At 52.7% G+C, this 16,018-nt stretch overlaps 7 protein-coding genes across 7 annotated transcripts; 6 read left to right on the plus strand and 1 right to left on the minus strand.

Moving 5' to 3' along the window:
• Positions 1 to 1,146: 1,146 nt before the first annotated feature.
• Positions 1,147 to 3,761, plus strand: PV05_10243 (uncharacterized protein). The gene is made up of 2 exons (XM_013456663.1): positions 1,147 to 2,097; positions 2,146 to 3,761. The coding sequence occupies exons 1-2, from the start codon at positions 1,926 to 1,928 to the stop codon at positions 3,009 to 3,011; spliced, it is 1,038 nt and encodes a 345-aa protein (XP_013312117.1). The 5' UTR covers positions 1,147 to 1,925; the 3' UTR covers positions 3,012 to 3,761.
• A 3,542-nt stretch (positions 3,762 to 7,303) lies between these two features.
• On the plus strand, positions 7,304 to 8,203 carry PV05_10244 (uncharacterized protein; the record flags this gene model as incomplete). Its single annotated transcript, XM_013456664.1, has 2 exons — positions 7,304 to 7,461; positions 7,558 to 8,203. The coding sequence occupies 2 exons, from the start codon at positions 7,304 to 7,306 to the stop codon at positions 8,201 to 8,203; spliced, it is 804 nt and encodes a 267-aa protein (XP_013312118.1).
• Positions 8,204 to 8,856: 653 nt separating this feature from the next.
• PV05_10245 (uncharacterized protein) lies at positions 8,857 to 9,411 on the plus strand (the record flags this gene model as incomplete). The annotated part of the gene is made up of 2 exons (XM_013456665.1): positions 8,857 to 8,984; positions 9,102 to 9,411. 2 exons carry the CDS (start codon positions 8,857 to 8,859, stop codon positions 9,409 to 9,411), a joined length of 438 nt encoding a protein of 145 aa, XP_013312119.1.
• An 875-nt stretch (positions 9,412 to 10,286) lies between these two features.
• Positions 10,287 to 10,791, plus strand: PV05_10246 (uncharacterized protein; the record flags this gene model as incomplete). Its single annotated transcript, XM_013456666.1, has 2 exons — positions 10,287 to 10,420; positions 10,482 to 10,791. 2 exons carry the CDS (start codon positions 10,287 to 10,289, stop codon positions 10,789 to 10,791), a joined length of 444 nt encoding a protein of 147 aa, XP_013312120.1.
• Positions 10,792 to 11,269: 478 nt separating this feature from the next.
• PV05_10247 (uncharacterized protein) lies at positions 11,270 to 11,734 on the plus strand (the record flags this gene model as incomplete). The annotated part of the gene is made up of 2 exons (XM_013456667.1): positions 11,270 to 11,415; positions 11,467 to 11,734. 2 exons carry the CDS (start codon positions 11,270 to 11,272, stop codon positions 11,732 to 11,734), a joined length of 414 nt encoding a protein of 137 aa, XP_013312121.1.
• Positions 11,735 to 12,232: 498 nt separating this feature from the next.
• PV05_10248 (uncharacterized protein) lies at positions 12,233 to 14,585 on the plus strand. The gene is made up of 2 exons (XM_013456668.1): positions 12,233 to 12,355; positions 12,411 to 14,585. The coding sequence occupies exons 1-2, from the start codon at positions 12,237 to 12,239 to the stop codon at positions 14,506 to 14,508; spliced, it is 2,217 nt and encodes a 738-aa protein (XP_013312122.1). The 5' UTR covers positions 12,233 to 12,236; the 3' UTR covers positions 14,509 to 14,585.
• PV05_10249 (TIGR01456 family HAD hydrolase) lies at positions 14,531 to 15,963 on the minus strand. The gene is made up of 2 exons (XM_013456669.1): positions 15,779 to 15,963; positions 14,531 to 15,711 (listed from the first exon to the last, which is right to left on the minus strand). The coding sequence occupies exons 1-2, from the start codon at positions 15,934 to 15,936 to the stop codon at positions 14,622 to 14,624; spliced, it is 1,248 nt and encodes a 415-aa protein (XP_013312123.1). The 5' UTR covers positions 15,937 to 15,963; the 3' UTR covers positions 14,531 to 14,621.
• Between the last annotated feature and the right edge of the window lie 55 nt (positions 15,964 to 16,018).

Raw genomic sequence — 16,018 nt, forward strand, 5'->3', positions numbered from 1 at the left:
CTCGGAACAGATCAGCACACACCAAGGGCTTCCCTGATCGTCGACGGCAGCCTCTCCCTTCGCGTAACTTCCAACATCTTGTGGTGCTCATCCTTGATTATACCCGGTCGATGATTTTGACGCTTTGCCACATAGAGTAGCGGGAAACCACGAAGAATTGGCAAGTATAATCGAGAAAAGGAAGCTAGAAAGGGGACTAATTCGTTCGTATTGTTGCTTGTGTGAAATGGATCTCGAGAACAAAACTAGTATCCTGTCCACGCCTGTCCCTCTTTCTTTGCCGGGGCTTTCCTGGTTGTTGACTACGGACTCTCGTCTCGACTTGAACTACGACCCTCCTGCCACATGGCTTCCCTCCCTCAGCTACTCGCTCATTCGAGACGAATAACGCCCATCACCTACCATCAGTGCATCACCTAGTGCCCATCGTCCCAAATATCGTCGTCACCGGTGGGCCGTTGACACCAAGCCGCATTTCCTCCTCCTGACTATTCTTTTTCGCTGCTGCATATTCCCCGTCAGCTACACCATTCGGCAGCTCAAGCTTTCCTTCCTGCAGTGTGCCCCCTTCGCTCGGCAAGTCCCCGAACGTGTTTTCGCCATCTCTTCCAGTCCTGAATCACCTCGGAGCTTCTTTCTAGCCGTGGTTTTGCACTTCGGTCCTCGGCCTCGTTAGTCTGACTGGCCTGGGTCATCTCCCATACATACCATCCAAGCCTCATACACCCCAAAAGGCTCAAACCCACATCCAGAATATCATCGCATGGCCTGACAGCGCTCGGACGAGATCGCTCAGACCCGGTCAATCTCTGAGTCCTGGTCCCATCGGCCGGAAGCCTTATTTTGCCATCGCGCAGCCTGTCATAGCCTTACTGCACTAGCTTTCTCTCCGCACACACCAAGCGTCCACCACCGAACACTCTGACTAGAGCCAGCAGGACGGTAGTAGCGGCCCAGTAATTCACATCGCTTTTTGCTGGGCGCTAGAGCCGGGCGTCGACGTATACGAATCCACCTCTGGCCTGGGCGGCGTATGTACGTTATTCGATGGGTCTCCATCCAGGGTGGCACACTTTTTCTGCCAACGGCCGGACGGCGGCGTCTTTAAACTCACCCCTCGCCCACTTTTGATCTCCCACCAGGCCTGCACATCTCACACCTGCATCAAACCGTCACTCGCATTGACGAGCTGCTGGACGACGAACGGCCACTGCCTTGGACCAGCGTGTTCAAGCACTAGCCAGACTCCGTGGCCAGCCGGAGCCGCTAAAGGGGACAAGACCACCAACAACCCCCCCGGCCCCGCCTCGAGAACCGCCTTCATTTTCTCGACGATCTGCACCTCTCGACTCTTCGGTTCGGCAACACCTTGGTTCACTTGTGGCCCATTTCCGACCAGGTCTCCATCACTCCTAAGGATTCTTTCTTTCATCAAGCGACTTGTCCACCAGCTGTCATCCAAGGCCGTTCCTTACTGAATCCAGCATTGCTCCTTTGCAGCGTCACAAGCCTCGTTTACACCTGCCGACACCTTCTAAGCCATCTTTCGCACTTAACTTCTTCCCTCAATCCTTCGACTTTCCCCGCCAGAGAACACACTTTCCATCCCGACTCACCGCAAGACCACCCCCTGTACCTGTTGGCTGACTTGCATATACCTCCCTCGGGAAGGACTCCCTGGTCAATTGTCGCGGACCCACGTAGAGTCAAAGGCGAGGCCCGATCAGAACTTCTAGCACCTCCGTCACTGTGGCCTCGAAATTCGCTCGCTAATCGGAGAAGGCACTTGTCTCGAGACCTGTATAATACTTCGTTTGTCAGCTACTGGCACACCTTCAAACACCGTCGTGTTTTCCGGCCCGAATTGTCCATCGTCCTGTTCTCCCTTGATGCACTGACCTGCTGCGCCCATAACCACATGTGATATGGCATTGGTGCTTCCACCAAGTCACCATTCGAATCGGATCATACACAGCCCTCTGCCGTCTCCTGCAGTTCTGCTTGCGACCGCAGGCATGGGGGACGCCACCAAGGCCAAGCCATCCCTCCCGTCAATCGCCAGTCTGATAGAGGCCGTATCAGAGCAGGCTCAAAAGCGTGAGTGAGCCAGAAAGCTCGCGGCAGGATTAAGCTAACGGAAAGCAGTAAAAGACAATGACCCCTCGCCTGTGTTCGACTATCCTCCGCGAAGAATATCGGGGAGTTCTCAAGGACTTAACACAAGTCCTGACAGGCGGCATGTTTCAAAAAGTCCACGCCATCCTCCTCTTCCCACGCCAGAGCTGCCTCCAGCGTCGAGTTTCGACTTTCCGCGACCGTCTCCCACCAAATACTCGCCAACCGTTGGGCATGCTCGACCGTCACTTGCGAGCTATTCGCCAACCGATGCGCCCGGACGCAATCATCACTACCCGCCACTTTCTACAAGTGCAAACCTAGACCGGTATGGTCAACGAATATCTATATATCCCCCCATTACGACCGAGGGACCGCCACAGCTGTATCCCCCGATTGCAGATGGACCTCAGTGGGCTTCGGCACCTGCAAGGCCAATATCGGACGCCATGCAGCTCGATGTACCTGTTCGAGGCCAACAACCGGCACCATTTCGCGATCCGTCTTCCGACACGACGGCATACAACAGCCTCACACAGCAGAGATCTTTGCCCACCAATTTCCCACCGCCCATAGCTGGTCCGAGCTTGCCTCCGATTGAACCACAAATGGCGCCCACCTGGCAGCATCATCACTATTATCCGCCTGCACAGCCGCCAGCTTACCCGCAGCCGCAAGAACGATATGTCTGCCCAACCTGTAGCAAACCATTTTCCAGACCGAGCTCCCTCAAAATTCATACACATTCCCACACAGGAGAGAAGCCCTACCGGTGCAATTACGCCGGTTGCGGAAAGTGCTTCAGTGTAAGGAGCAACATGAAAAGACACGAGAGGGGCCACCGAGCACAGGGCCAAAACGATGCGGGAAACGGGCCTGGTTCGAGCAACGAATGACGTTCGCAAGGGACAAGTTCCAGGCTCATAGAAAAAGAGCTTGTGAGACTACGCGACGTCGTAATTGTGGCAAGTCTCTTTGATCACGGAGAAATGTCGAGTTGCGATGCATTTCCAGGCCGCCATACCTTCTCAACGATTCGGTTTGTGGCAAAAAGTGTCTTATCTGCACCGAAAATCTTACGCACGATATGTCTATAATTTTCTGACTTGGGCCGAGATACTTTGGCGGCGAATCTGTTACGAAGCCATTTATCAGCAACCTGCGAGTATATCAGCACCAGCATATGAAGATATAATGTTTTGGCCTCTTTTTCGCGTTCAAGCGGCATAGCAGGCGCGAGGTGAAAAAGGTACAAGGGTTAGGAAGGGAGCACTATGCTCGTTACGCAACGACGAGTCGACGTGCAGTAACAGCTCACGCGTGGGAGACGGACTTTTTCTGTTAGCTTTCTTGGACATTGTTTCTATCAAGCAAGGTGCAATGGATGCGTGTGCGGGTTCATGATGTGCGGTGTGAGTTCAGACCGCGCAAGCGTGGCCCGGCTTCCCAGTAGCCAACATGTGGCATTCCCGCGAGCACCAACAGGGCTACCGCTGGCTTGGTCGGGGAAGGGCGCCATGACTGTACAATACGAAATGCCGAGATGAGAAGATGCAGCCAGATAGATTGTACCATACGACGGGGCGGGAATTGGCTCGCTTCCTCTCATGCGCATCTGTCACATTGGCGCAATACCACAGTCCACTACGTTAGTTAGTCTGCCACGAGGCATTTTGCGAAAGCGAGAGGGATGTGCATGAAAGTGCATGAAAGTCCACCGCCATGGGGCGCCGGCGCCACGTGCATCCACAGCTACCAGTCTGCTGGGAAGCTTGGGGACCGAAGGAATGGGACCACCTGAGGGACTGGTCTCAAGTGACAAGCACAGGCTGCACATCATGCACATGCATCTAGTATTCGTTTTTTCTTTCCAGGGGGGATTAATCGAATCGAGCCAATGGCCAAAGGCCCCAAATGGCACCTGGGTGGAGCCAAGCTCTAGACCACGCCCGACCCGGTTGATCCGTCCTCCCTGGGCCTCCCTGTTCCTCCTTGGCCACAGTCCTGAATGCCTTTATTCGGCTTGATGTCGTTGTGTCTGCGTGCGTTAGCTTGTGAGGCCGGTGCTCTTGTCTATTTCTAATTGTCCAGAGTGAGCGGAAGACGTCCCAAAGCGGCAACCAAGGCCCACCAGGTGAATCTGGGCCTAGTGAGGCATTCTAAAGCCATTCTGTCCTCCACGTGTTGAAGGTTGGAGCATCGCATCCCGAATCTCGCAAATCCACCAAGATCCGTGATCGGCGAGCCCGAAACTGCCACGTGGGAAAAATTCACGCAATAGTAAATATTCAACGCCTCGACGCTTGGAAATCGTTAAAAAGGTCTGGCCCGTTTACCCAAGCGAGATTCCCTTTCACGTCACCATGCGCCCAAAGTCACACCACTCACCCACCAGAGACGCTATTCAGGCTGAGTGAGTGTCTGCCTGCATGCACGAGTTGCATCTTACTGACATCACTCTCGTCACATAGCTGCATTTTGACTTCTGCCATGAACAAAATGGGTACTGGTATTGGACCGCACAACGGGCCCTTACCCTTGGTGTTTTGCTCGACAGCCTCGCCAGGACTTACCTTCGGCGCATTAAAACACCACACAATCTTTACAGGGGTAAGTGGTACTTATGCAGGCGCTGCATGCCTCCATACTATGGAAATACGAGCGTAGTCTTATGCGGACGGAATCATAGTTCCTCGGCCGAGTTCTTTCGTTTCGCAGTGCAACGCTGTCCGAGTAACTTAGCCCCGAAGAAGGCTTTCCTTTGACAGCTCGACAGACCGCGGCGCCTCTTCCTATTTCGTCTTTGTTGAATGTTCGCCTCGAAGCCCTGCGTCGGCCCTTCTCTGAGGCCATTGCCTTTTCCGGATATGGGAGCCATCCGGATTGTGCAAAGTATCAAAATTGAGTGCTTACCGATTTCCGTGTTCAGGTTTTGGGCTGCAGTGGCCTACTGAGATTTCTTGGAGAGACCACACGGATTCGGAAGGTCGCAGCTAAGCGAGCTGAAATGGTCTGAACATGGTTAACCCTTGATGGTCGACTTCTTCCCGTTCCCCGTTCCTGGGCGCGCACACGCGCACACACACACACACACACACACACACACACACCGCACACTACACATGCGACCCAGCAACGGAAGAGGGTGGGCCGGTTCCGACCTGACTCAAAAGTACAAAGAAAATGTTGCGGAAGACGTTCGTGGAAAACGAACCAAAAAATTACGAGGATGAATCATGACACATGGTTTATGGGGAAAGTAAACTTGAGCCTTGGGGAGTGGTGGAGTTGGTTCTTGACATAAAGATGATCCCCCGTTCTCCTCCCTCTTCTTCCCGCAGCCACGGACGGCCGACCGTCCGATGGGCTTTCGTAGACTTCCATAGGGTCAATGTAGCGAGTGTAGTGGAGGGATGGTCGTGGGTTGGGCAAATTGACAGTTGATTGACAGATGTGTGAATCGAATAATACGGAGTAATGTTGAGAGGTGTGCTCAGCTGTTCGAAGTTTCTGTGTTTCATCTGTCGATCGCGGCCGACAGTATCCACCGCTTTTGGTAGTAGTGCTCCTTCTGATGTGCGAGATGCAGATCTCCCAGACAGGGATAGACGGTTGGGAGATATCCCACTGCTCGCTCGGCATGCTCGTAACCTCCGCGGGCCACGAAGGGCAGGTCGAAAAGTTTTGGCACTTCGTTCCGAAGAATGAACTGCGCAATGCGCAACGCTACATATCTTAGATGACACGAGGTGCTTGGCGGTGTCCTGCCGGTGCGTGGTGCGTGGTGAGTGGTTGAGTGGTTGAGTGGTCGTTAGGGTGTCGCTTAGTTAGCTTCGCAAAGGTGAAGCGATCGGAAGGAAACATGTTTCCTGTCCTTCCGAAGTCGTCCGAGCATACTCTAGATGCTAGGCTACCTCGACACCAAACGCCAGCCCGCCGTAGCCCAGCGGTGGTATGGAGTACGCCAACAGCACTTGCTCGACTCCTTTTGAAGCAATTGATCGTGTGAACGACTTCCCCAATGGGAAAGGGATACAGTCCCACCCTCACTGAGAACGATTTTTGCCACGGTGCTCGATGCCACCATCACGTGCTTCCGAGATTCTTTCTGGGTGGCTGGCATGCCTCCTTTTCTTTCCTCGTACTGTACGAACCCGGCACGTCTCCGGTGGACAGGCCCGGCTCCCCATCTCTTTCTTCTTCGCATTCCAACATCTAGGCGAGCAGTATCGTCCGGGATGACGCTGAGGATGCCTGGTGTCTGTAGCCAGCTGGGTTAGAACGACAAGCTGGTGCGCAAATGTCGGCGCCCACATCGGCCATCGGCCACACCCACAGGCTAGACGCTGTTGGAGAGGCCTGAAATGGAGTATGGCTGTCGTGCAATGATCTCGCTATGGTTTGCCAAACTGCGTCCCCAAGACCTGTGCTCTTTCCATTGCCCTGGCGAAATGCTTGAGAAGTCAAGCGCTTTGACAATCAGGGCAAGGGCAACAGCAAGATCCGAAGGGTAAGGAAGAACAGTGGTGGCCGCTAAGACAACTGCGTGGCCTGCAAAAGTCTTGGAGGTTGAGCCATCGTGATGAGACTGGGTAAGGCTGTATCCTGCTGTTCAGTGGTGATGAGGTCGACGACGACTGCTGGGAGGAGCTGGGATGGTTCTGCAGGAGCAGTCACCTCTCTAACATCATCTACATGGACAGCAGCGTGCCTTCAAGGACACTACTACCTGCACCACACAGCGCCAGAGTCTAGCAAATGAGGCATTGTTGCTCTGGACTGGCCACGGCTGGGTCAGCCTCGTCGAAATAGGAGGTGCGAGGGGTGCTGTGCAAATATTCACTTCGACTATGAATCCCATGCATATGCACATGCTCTCTTCTGGTCTGTTTATTCACTTCAATGTCGCTCGATTCAAGTGACCCGCCATTTTGGCGGGTGAAGTGAACAATTCCACAACTCACTGCATCATCTTGCCATTGTTCAACACCTCACCTTTCTCCTCTTCCAACAAAATTTCCCACATTTCGAGCAAACACATCTTTCAAACAAACTTGTGACTTCGAAAGACAAACAGTAAGTGCCTTTGGCAGATTGAATTTTTATTGCTGAGGCTCTTGCTGACCTGATCTCGCTTATTCAGGTGATCTGAGATCAGTTGTCCTCTCAACCCATATAGTCCTTCGACATGGCTTCAACCAAGGCTGCAACTGCCCACAAGGGGGCTCAGGCGAAAATGTCTCAAGACGAATTCCTTTCCAAGTGCATCAAGCATGCCAAAGAAAAGCTCAATGTCAACTGGGTTGCCTTTGCTGCAGAGACTGGAATGAGTGCTGACGGCGCGCGGTAAGTCAGATTCTCACCTTCAGCGCCAGCCTTGAGTTGTCCCTACCTGGGGCTTAGTACTCGAGCACTTCTGGAATCGTACTAACGCTGTTACAGCAACAAATTCCGTGGAATCATGAAGCAGTTTGAGGGCGAGGGAGCCAATTGGGCGAGCAACGACGCTGAGGGTAATCCTGTCACTACTCCGACCAAAAAGGCTTCTGCCGCTGGCGCCAAACGCAAGGCCCCAGCGAAGAAAAACAAGAAGGAGGAAGTTGCCACTACCGGAGATGATGGCGACGCTGAAGACACTACGGTTGCCGAGGCACCAAAGAAGAAGAGTCGTGGCACTCCAGCGAAGAAAGACAAACAGGAGCCAACTGCGACTACCGCTGACGACGGCGATGCTGAGGATACCACCGGTGACGAGAGCCCAAAGACAAAGAAGAAGCCTCGTGCCACCCCCTCCAAGACCAAGGCTGCCGCCGAGAAGATCAAGCCTGCTGCTGATGATGACACTGACGACACCCCTGCTCCCGAAACACCAAAGAAAAAGGCTCGTGCCACTCCACGCACTCCACGCAAGACCAAAGCTTCTGCCGAGAAGACCGAGGGTGCTGCGGCAAAGAAGGGTGCTAAGAAGGCTGCAGCCAAGACCAAGGTTGACGACGAGAAGGCTAAGGTTGAGGAGGATGAGGCCAAACCTGATGAGCAGAGTGATACCGAGAAGGAAGAGGATGCCGCTGACGAAGATGACGAATAAGTCGGCTTGCACATCGACAATGTTTCTTGTTGAAACTCGTGCTCGACGATGGTGTCGCGGTGATTTTTGCAGAGAAAGACGTTTTAGGATTGGAATAACACCAGGAGTTGGATCAGTAAGCAGCTATTGGATCTTGCTTGTCGAAATGCCTCTTTCACATGGTTTCATCCACAGATCGGTGATACCGCTCTCTTTCACTGCAAAGAGAAGGGCATAGAGCAAATTGTCTCGTCAGAGACAGCTGACTTGCAAAATGAATTGCATTTCTCTCACCTTACTCGCCTCCTAACTATGTTCTGCCCTCGAACTTCATCGCTAAAGTGAAAAGAAAGTCAATAATTTCACATGAAGTCTTCAGCTTCTTAATTCACATGCTCGAAACCTAGCATCAAGTCCTGATTCTCGAGGATAAATAAAGGGCCGCCTCTTCTCTTCCTCTCCTTGTACTTCATCAATCTCCTTCATCCATCTCCATTCTTCTTCAGAGATCGTTCTCGCATTCGGTATGAAAAAGCACCACTACTTCTCATTCAGACCACTAATATCTGTCTCTCGCAGATTCAACATCATACCCAGACAATCCCGATTCTTCGAATCAGGACACTCATACAAAATCACCGCTCATAGTTGACTTCCAGCAAATCATCAGCAAGATGGCTCCTCCGAAGGAAGTCTCCGACGAGTTGAAATTCGTCATGACCTGCATCAAGTACTCACCCGAGCTCAAACCAGACTTTGAGGAAGTTGCGCGAGAGACCGGTGCGAAGAGTGCCTCAGCCTGGTAAGTTTCTCCCTCCAAAGCAGCCCGATTTGCTTGACGTATGTTTGATGGGATCGATCTTCCGACTAGGCATTTTATTTGCTATCTCTGGAGAAGTGTGTACTGATTCTCATCCAGTTACCATCGTCTCTGGGGTATCAAGAGAAAGCTTGGACTCACGGGCAGCGGCAACAAGAAGAATGCTGGAGGTGCTACTTCTAGTGCTGCTACCCCAGGCACCGGAGGCCGGAAGCGCAAAGCTGCAGCAGCAAAGACCAAGAAGGCTGGCGTTGATGGCGACGAGAGTGATGAGGCAACTCCAACAAAGAAGCGGGACACCAAGAAGCAAGCTGTTGTCGAAGACGAGGAAGATGGTGACAGTCTTGAAGCTGAAGCTGGATCTGTTGACGCTGGAGACGCTGGAGACGCTGGAGATGAAGACAAATGATCGAACACCTTGCTACAGCTACATCAGAACAAGCGAAACATGCTGAGTGCATGGCTTGAATAGTCGGAGAGAATAAAGCATGTCATTCGAGACATGCAATAACAATCAATGATGATCACACTTGAAATGATTCACCTATGTGAAATATTAGCATTCGCCTTGAACTTGACGTACTAAACGCCACGGATACTACTTCGGTGAGGAAACATGCTTCATGAATACGGCATCCATCTGCCTCCTCGAGATGTAGCATGTTGAATATGGAGCCTTTTCGAACTGCCAAAGCTCGGACTCAATCCAGCGGTCCTCAAGTCTTGACGTCGATGGCAAGCTCACTGTCGCTTATATGCACTTCGAGACAAGTGCAGGCCGATGGTTTGACGTTCGCCAGCGCCAGCGGAGAACGATGTTGCTATAGCTGCTTTGATACGGCGTCTTGTGTATTCGCAATGGGCCCTGCTCTTCAGGCGTCCACGCCACTTATATTCAGCACGACAATGGAGTTGTCCACGGTCATGAAAATCACGCTGCACATTATTTAACAAATCAATACACTTGTCAATAGGCGACACGTCATTCACAACAGGCTTGTTGAATGTGATCGCGACCGTATTCACATAGGCAGTGATTTACAGATTCCGGACCCTTCCATCGCAGTCGCACCCCGCCTGTGAATAGGACAATAGCATAGGTCGCCGCCGGAACTGCATATATGTATCTTCTTCGGCTTTTCCTCGCTGTCGCCTTTCCTTCCTATCGCAAGTACACTCACACATTCTATCGCAAGCGTCCTTCCTTGTGCAACTATCAAATCACGTGTTCACAGCCTTGCAAGCAACCCCCCCTTTTTGTAAAGCCTCGCCAACACCTCCACCATGCCTCGAGGAAAACAAATGGACGAATCGGCCAAGATCAAGGCCCTCTGCGAGATGATGGCGACGTGTGAGAGCTTCCGTGTCAATCCGACTGCTATGGCAGACTTTTTCGACGTCGAGAGCACCAGAACAATGTAAGAAATGCCCGTTTTGGACTTTTGTTTGCCCCTTCGCAGAGCTAATACAGTGCCATAGTCACCGCAAACTTGACACCATGGTTCGACCATACGGGTACGAGCTCAAGAGAGGCCGTATGAGGAAGAAGAAGGTCGAGAAGAGCCAGGCAGAGGACGAGGACGAAGAAGACGGCGAGGAAGTGAACGAAGACAAAGACGAGGAGATGGCAGCTTCTGAGTCCGAAGAAGACGACGACGATGACGACGACATGAGCATGGAAGAGGCCGAGGAGGCAGAGGAGGCCGAGGAGGTCGAGGACGACGTGCAGGGCGAGGAAGAGCCTGTCCTTGCTCGTAAAGAGGATGGAGAGATGGACAACGACGAGTAGTTGGCTCTGTAGCTCTACCGCAATGGAAGAAGCGTGATTCATGTGTTCCACCTTAACCTACAATCCTTGTGAGGCCTAAGTACAATATAATACTAACAAAGGAGCCCTGGAAAGGCTGTCAATGCCTTGGTAAAGTTGCTAGGTACGTGTGTTCGTCTTAGCATACTGGTCCCAGGCCGGATGAGGCTGCAACAAGCTAAACATCAACTAAGGAAGCGACAGCAAGGTCTCGTCTGTGAATAACAATGTCAGGTTCAGCTTTAATCAGTTCCGTTTCACTTTGGATTAGCTGGAGGTCGAGCGACATGTGCCTTTGACCATGCAGCGTTCTAGAACTATGAGTTTCCGCCTCACATCTCAACCTTGAACCTTTGCATCTCACCTGATTCTCAACTTTTTCAGATATCAAGATCTCTTACTCTTTTCTTCGACCTTGCCAAATTACTAGTCTATCACCAATTGCTCTATTGCTTCGAAGATGCCTCCTAAAGCCGGCTCCACTGGTGGCGAAGCTGGCGACCCTCGCTTCAAATTCGTCTTCAGCGTCCTCAAGAATCTCGAACAAGTCAAGCCAGACTGGGAGAAAGTTGCTGAAGAGAATGGCATTGGTTATGGCAAGAATGCGTACGTTTCTCCTTTAGTTTTCGCTAGCTATACTGACACACTGGCGACCAGGGCGACTAAGTTCAAGGGGATTGCCAAAGATTTAGGCTACAATTACGAGAAGAACACCATTCGTCCTCTGGGCGACACCGAGACGAAGACCGCTGCCGCTACCAAGTCGTCCTCCACTTCACGCAAGAGAAAGAACAAAGACGACGGCGAGAATGAGGCCAAAACTCCTAGCAAGCGCAAGCAGCCAGCACCCGTCAAAGTCAAGGATGAGGACGACGATGTGACCGAGGATGACAGTGCTAATGCAGATATCAAGGACGAGGAGTAGGCGGGAGATCAGGACGAGGCTCTTACAGGCATCAGTACAAATTGAACGTGACGGCTTGATACGATGCTCCTCGTCGAAGGTTCTATGCGAACCCGCGTACGCATGGTTTGCGGGTGCTGCATATGTACTTGGATGTGCTGCTGGGGAATTGATCCTGTGCGAAGGCATATGGACGGCTTCATCGTGCATGGCAAATGGAAATACAAGAGCTGACTGATGCCGTGATGCATAAGATTGCGAGCAATGAGCAGACAAAACTGCCAACCAATGCACAATTTGACCATCACTCCATCCTTGTCCCATCATGTCCCCCTTCTGCAATCTCTAATTGATATTCAGAAAGAGACCGAAAAGTCGGTCGGAAGGCTGCGACTTGGCAGGGAGAAAGATTGATCGCCCGCTTAACAATTTAAGCTTAATTCAGAACCAAATTTCTCCGCATGCGACAAAACTTTTGGCTTTGACTGCGAAACACACTGGCACCAGTGACGGCTATAAGAAAATGCCTGGCTACAGACCATTCAGGGGCGGCAACCGCGGTGGTAGAGGCCGCGGTAGAGGGCGAGGTCGTGCCACAGAGCAGCGCCACGTTTTCCAAACTTCACGACTGAGGGAGACCGAGTATGCTCATTTTGCCGACACGATGTTAAAAAATCAATTTGGCTAATGGGTGCAGGGACGATGATACGCAGAACGATGGCAGACTTCCGGACGAAACACTCGACGTCGAAGATGGACTATCCGGGGAAGATGAAGACGTACAATCCATCAGCGAAGACGAGGACCGGACAACGGCGGCGAACTCCTACGTTACACTCCTCCAGTCGTTGAACGCGGGTCAGAACAGCGCAAACAGTGAGCCTGCCAGGAAAAAGAGGAGGCTAGCGGAGAAGAACGCTCAGAGCGAGCATTATGAGACCCAGGAAATACCTGGGAATAGCGCACCTACTCAAAACAAGAAGACCATGACTACGGATGACGATCCACAAGAGTCGGACGGAGAGGTCGAGGCAGATGAAGAAGAGCACAGCCCAGCAGCAGATGCCGATTCCGAGGATGAGGATATCCTGCTGAAAGATCCCTTTGAGAAACACTACAGTGCAGTAACGGAGCAAGATCTCAAAGACGCAGCCAAAGTTGTCGACCAGAAAGACTGGCAGACACAGACATCCACGTTGCAGGACGACATCCGACGGAGTTCGACCTCACTCAAGAGCCACCCAACGTCACTCAATCCCATCAGGCGTACAAAAGATCTTTTCTTGAAAAACAGACTCCTTGAAGCTGCCAGCAAGCTCATACCAACTCTATTATCAGACGAGAAGGAGCTCGCGGGCGCGATATTCAACCACGCCGACATCATCTACAGCAACCGCACTCTCCGAAATTCAGCTCGCCTCCGTGACATATCCACCCTCCATGCCCTTAATCACGTCTTTAAAACCCGGGACCGCGTTCTCAAGAACAACGCCAAACTCAGCGGGTCCAGCACCGAATCTCTCGACCTCCGCGACCAAGGCTTCACACGTCCCAAGGTCCTCATCATCGTGCCCACAAAACAAGCCTGCGTCCGCTTCGTCGACAGCATCGTCAACCTCAGCGAGCCCGACCAACAAGAAAACAAATCCCGCTTCCTCGACACCTTCTCCTACGACGACAGCGACGAGTGGGCCGATAAGCCCGAAGATTTCCGTGCCCTGTTTGGAGGTAACCACGAAGAAGATTTTCGGATCGGCCTGAAGTTCACCCGCAAGACGATCAAGTACTTTTCGGGCTTTTACAATTCGGACATAATCATCGGCTCACCACTAGGTTTGATGCGAACAATCACCACCGGCGGCGGCGGTGGCAAGGACAAAAAGAAGGCGCACGATGCCGATTTCCTGTCCTCGATCGAAATGGTGATCATGGACCACGCCAACGCCCTCCAGATGCAGAACTGGCAGCACGTCGACTACGTCTTTTCACAACTCAACCTCCTCCCCAAGGACAGTCACGGCTGCGACTTCTCGCGCGTGCGGCACTGGTATCTCGACGGGCAGGCCCAATATCTCCGCCAGACAATCGTGTTCTCGGACTTCCTGACGCCCGAGATCAATGCCCTTGCGAATGCCCATCTCTTCAACATCGCCGGGCGCGTCAAGTACGTACCTACATACCCCGGCGCCATGCTGTCGGTAAGCTCTGTCCTGCCGGTCAGCAACGTGGCCCAGACGTTTTTGCGCATCCCGTCGACGAACCCGCTCGCAGACGCGGACACGCGCTTCAAGTACTTCACCACGACGATCCTGCCGCCCCTGGTCCGCGCCGCCCGGCATCAGAAAGGCATCCTGCTCTACGTGACGAGTTACGCCGACTTTGTGCGTTTGCGGAATCACTTGTCCACCACGCCCGACGCGACCAATCTGTCCTTTGGCTCCGTGTCCGAGTACACGCCCGTGAAAGAGGTGGCGCGCGCACGCTCGCACTTTTTGTCCGGGAGGTATGCGCTGTTGCTGTATTCCGAACGCGCCCATCACCATTTCCGGTACAGACTGAGGGGTGTGCGGAAAGTCGTCTTCTACAGTGTGCCGGAAAATCCAATCTTTTGGACCGAGATCATTGGTCTGTTGGGACTGGGGTTGGACACGGAGACGGCGAAAGGAAATATGAAAGGCGCGGTGAGAGCGTTGTTCTCGAAGTGGGATGCTATGAAGTTGGAGAGGATTGTGGGCACCGAGAGGGTGGGAAGGTTGATACATGATCGTGCAGGCGATACCTTTGACTTTGTCTAGAGGCAATGATCGAACAAACAAGCATTGTGGAGGTTGCATATTGCCGAACATGTACAATGCTATCGTCTATTCAAGCCCAAATCTATACACCTTCTGATCCCAAAGTCTACTACTTATTGCAAAGGTTGAGGCCAGTCGCTATCTTTCAGTGCATACTGTACTGCTGCCTTGACATCATCGACTATTGCTCGAGGCTCCCATGTCGGTCGCCGTCCGTCGCGGTCTTTGTAAACGCCTGTACGCGTCAAGAGACTAATCCATTCGACTCCATACCGAGACTCGTAGCTGTTTGCACCACGAATGTCACTTTCCGGGTTGTCGCCGACCATGTACACCCTTTTCAGAGGAGGAGCTTGGCTCTTGCCGAACTTCGCATCACGATGGCGAAGTAATTGCTTCTCGGCAAACTCGTATGTTTCTCGGAACGGCTTTCCAGCAACGCGCTTGTACAGTTCCGGTGTGGGATGATCCTTACTGGATGTCAACGCCTGCCACAGGCCGTCGACTGCTGCACGAAACCCGCCCTGCCCAAGACGCGAGAGGTGATAATCAGCGGCCCACAACAGATCCGGATTTGAAAAGTACAGCGGCGGCTGCCCATCTTGGAGGTACCCACTGTTCGGCAGCGACGCGTCGCCATTCTTGCTTGAATAAGTTCCCATGATACCTTTGTGCGACAACATCACGTCCATGAGAACCTGTAAATCCAAGCCCCAGTCACGCGGGTCGTTGTACACGAACACCGCGTCAATCTTGAGACTATCTGCCGGCGAATCTGGATTGATCGGCTTCGGCAGGGGCCGCGCAAATTTATCGTAGTAATCCTTCTTGAACGGCTTGCTGAACGGCCATATCTCCGGATGTGCAGCGTATATGTCACCTGGCGTTACGACGTTTGTGAAGCCGTACATTTCTGCGACGTCTCTGCAGCGACCGCCCTCACCACCAACCACCATGATGCATTTGTGACGCAGGCTATCTTCGCCGTGAATCAGCTCGGCAAAGGGTGTGTGGCTCTGGATGAACATGGAGGTGTCCAGGGAGAGGGACAGCTTCTCCGAGAGGTCTTTGACTCGTTCAGATTCATGACGTCCACCGCCGTTCGTGAGGAGGACGAAGGGAATCGAGTTTTTCTGGAGGAATTGCAGGGTCGAAGAGGCGTGCGGGATGGGCTTTGCGCTGCGGACGAGGACGCCGTCGATGCTATAGGAAGGGTGTCAGAATATCGTCCTTCAAGTGTGCTCACGTCGATGTGGGATTAGCTACGTACTCGAATGCGAAAGCGAAGTCAGGTGCGGGAGGTTTCTGGGTGGTCTGGAATGAGCGGTTCTGGCTCTCCAATGGCCGCAACAGATTCTGTGCAGGACGTCGACATCGTGGCAGAGTCACGAAGGGCCTGAAATTGAGGCCCAAGGTACGACTTCCCATGCTCGCCGCCGGCCAACTGGCGGCAAGTGGACGGGCCTAGGAGTCATTTGTGTCGGTGATATCGCTGAGCTTATCGATAACA

This window comes from Exophiala xenobiotica, assembly GCF_000835505.1.
Source record: "Exophiala xenobiotica strain CBS 118157 unplaced genomic scaffold supercont1.6, whole genome shotgun sequence".
NCBI lineage: Eukaryota > Fungi > Ascomycota > Eurotiomycetes > Chaetothyriales > Herpotrichiellaceae > Exophiala > Exophiala xenobiotica.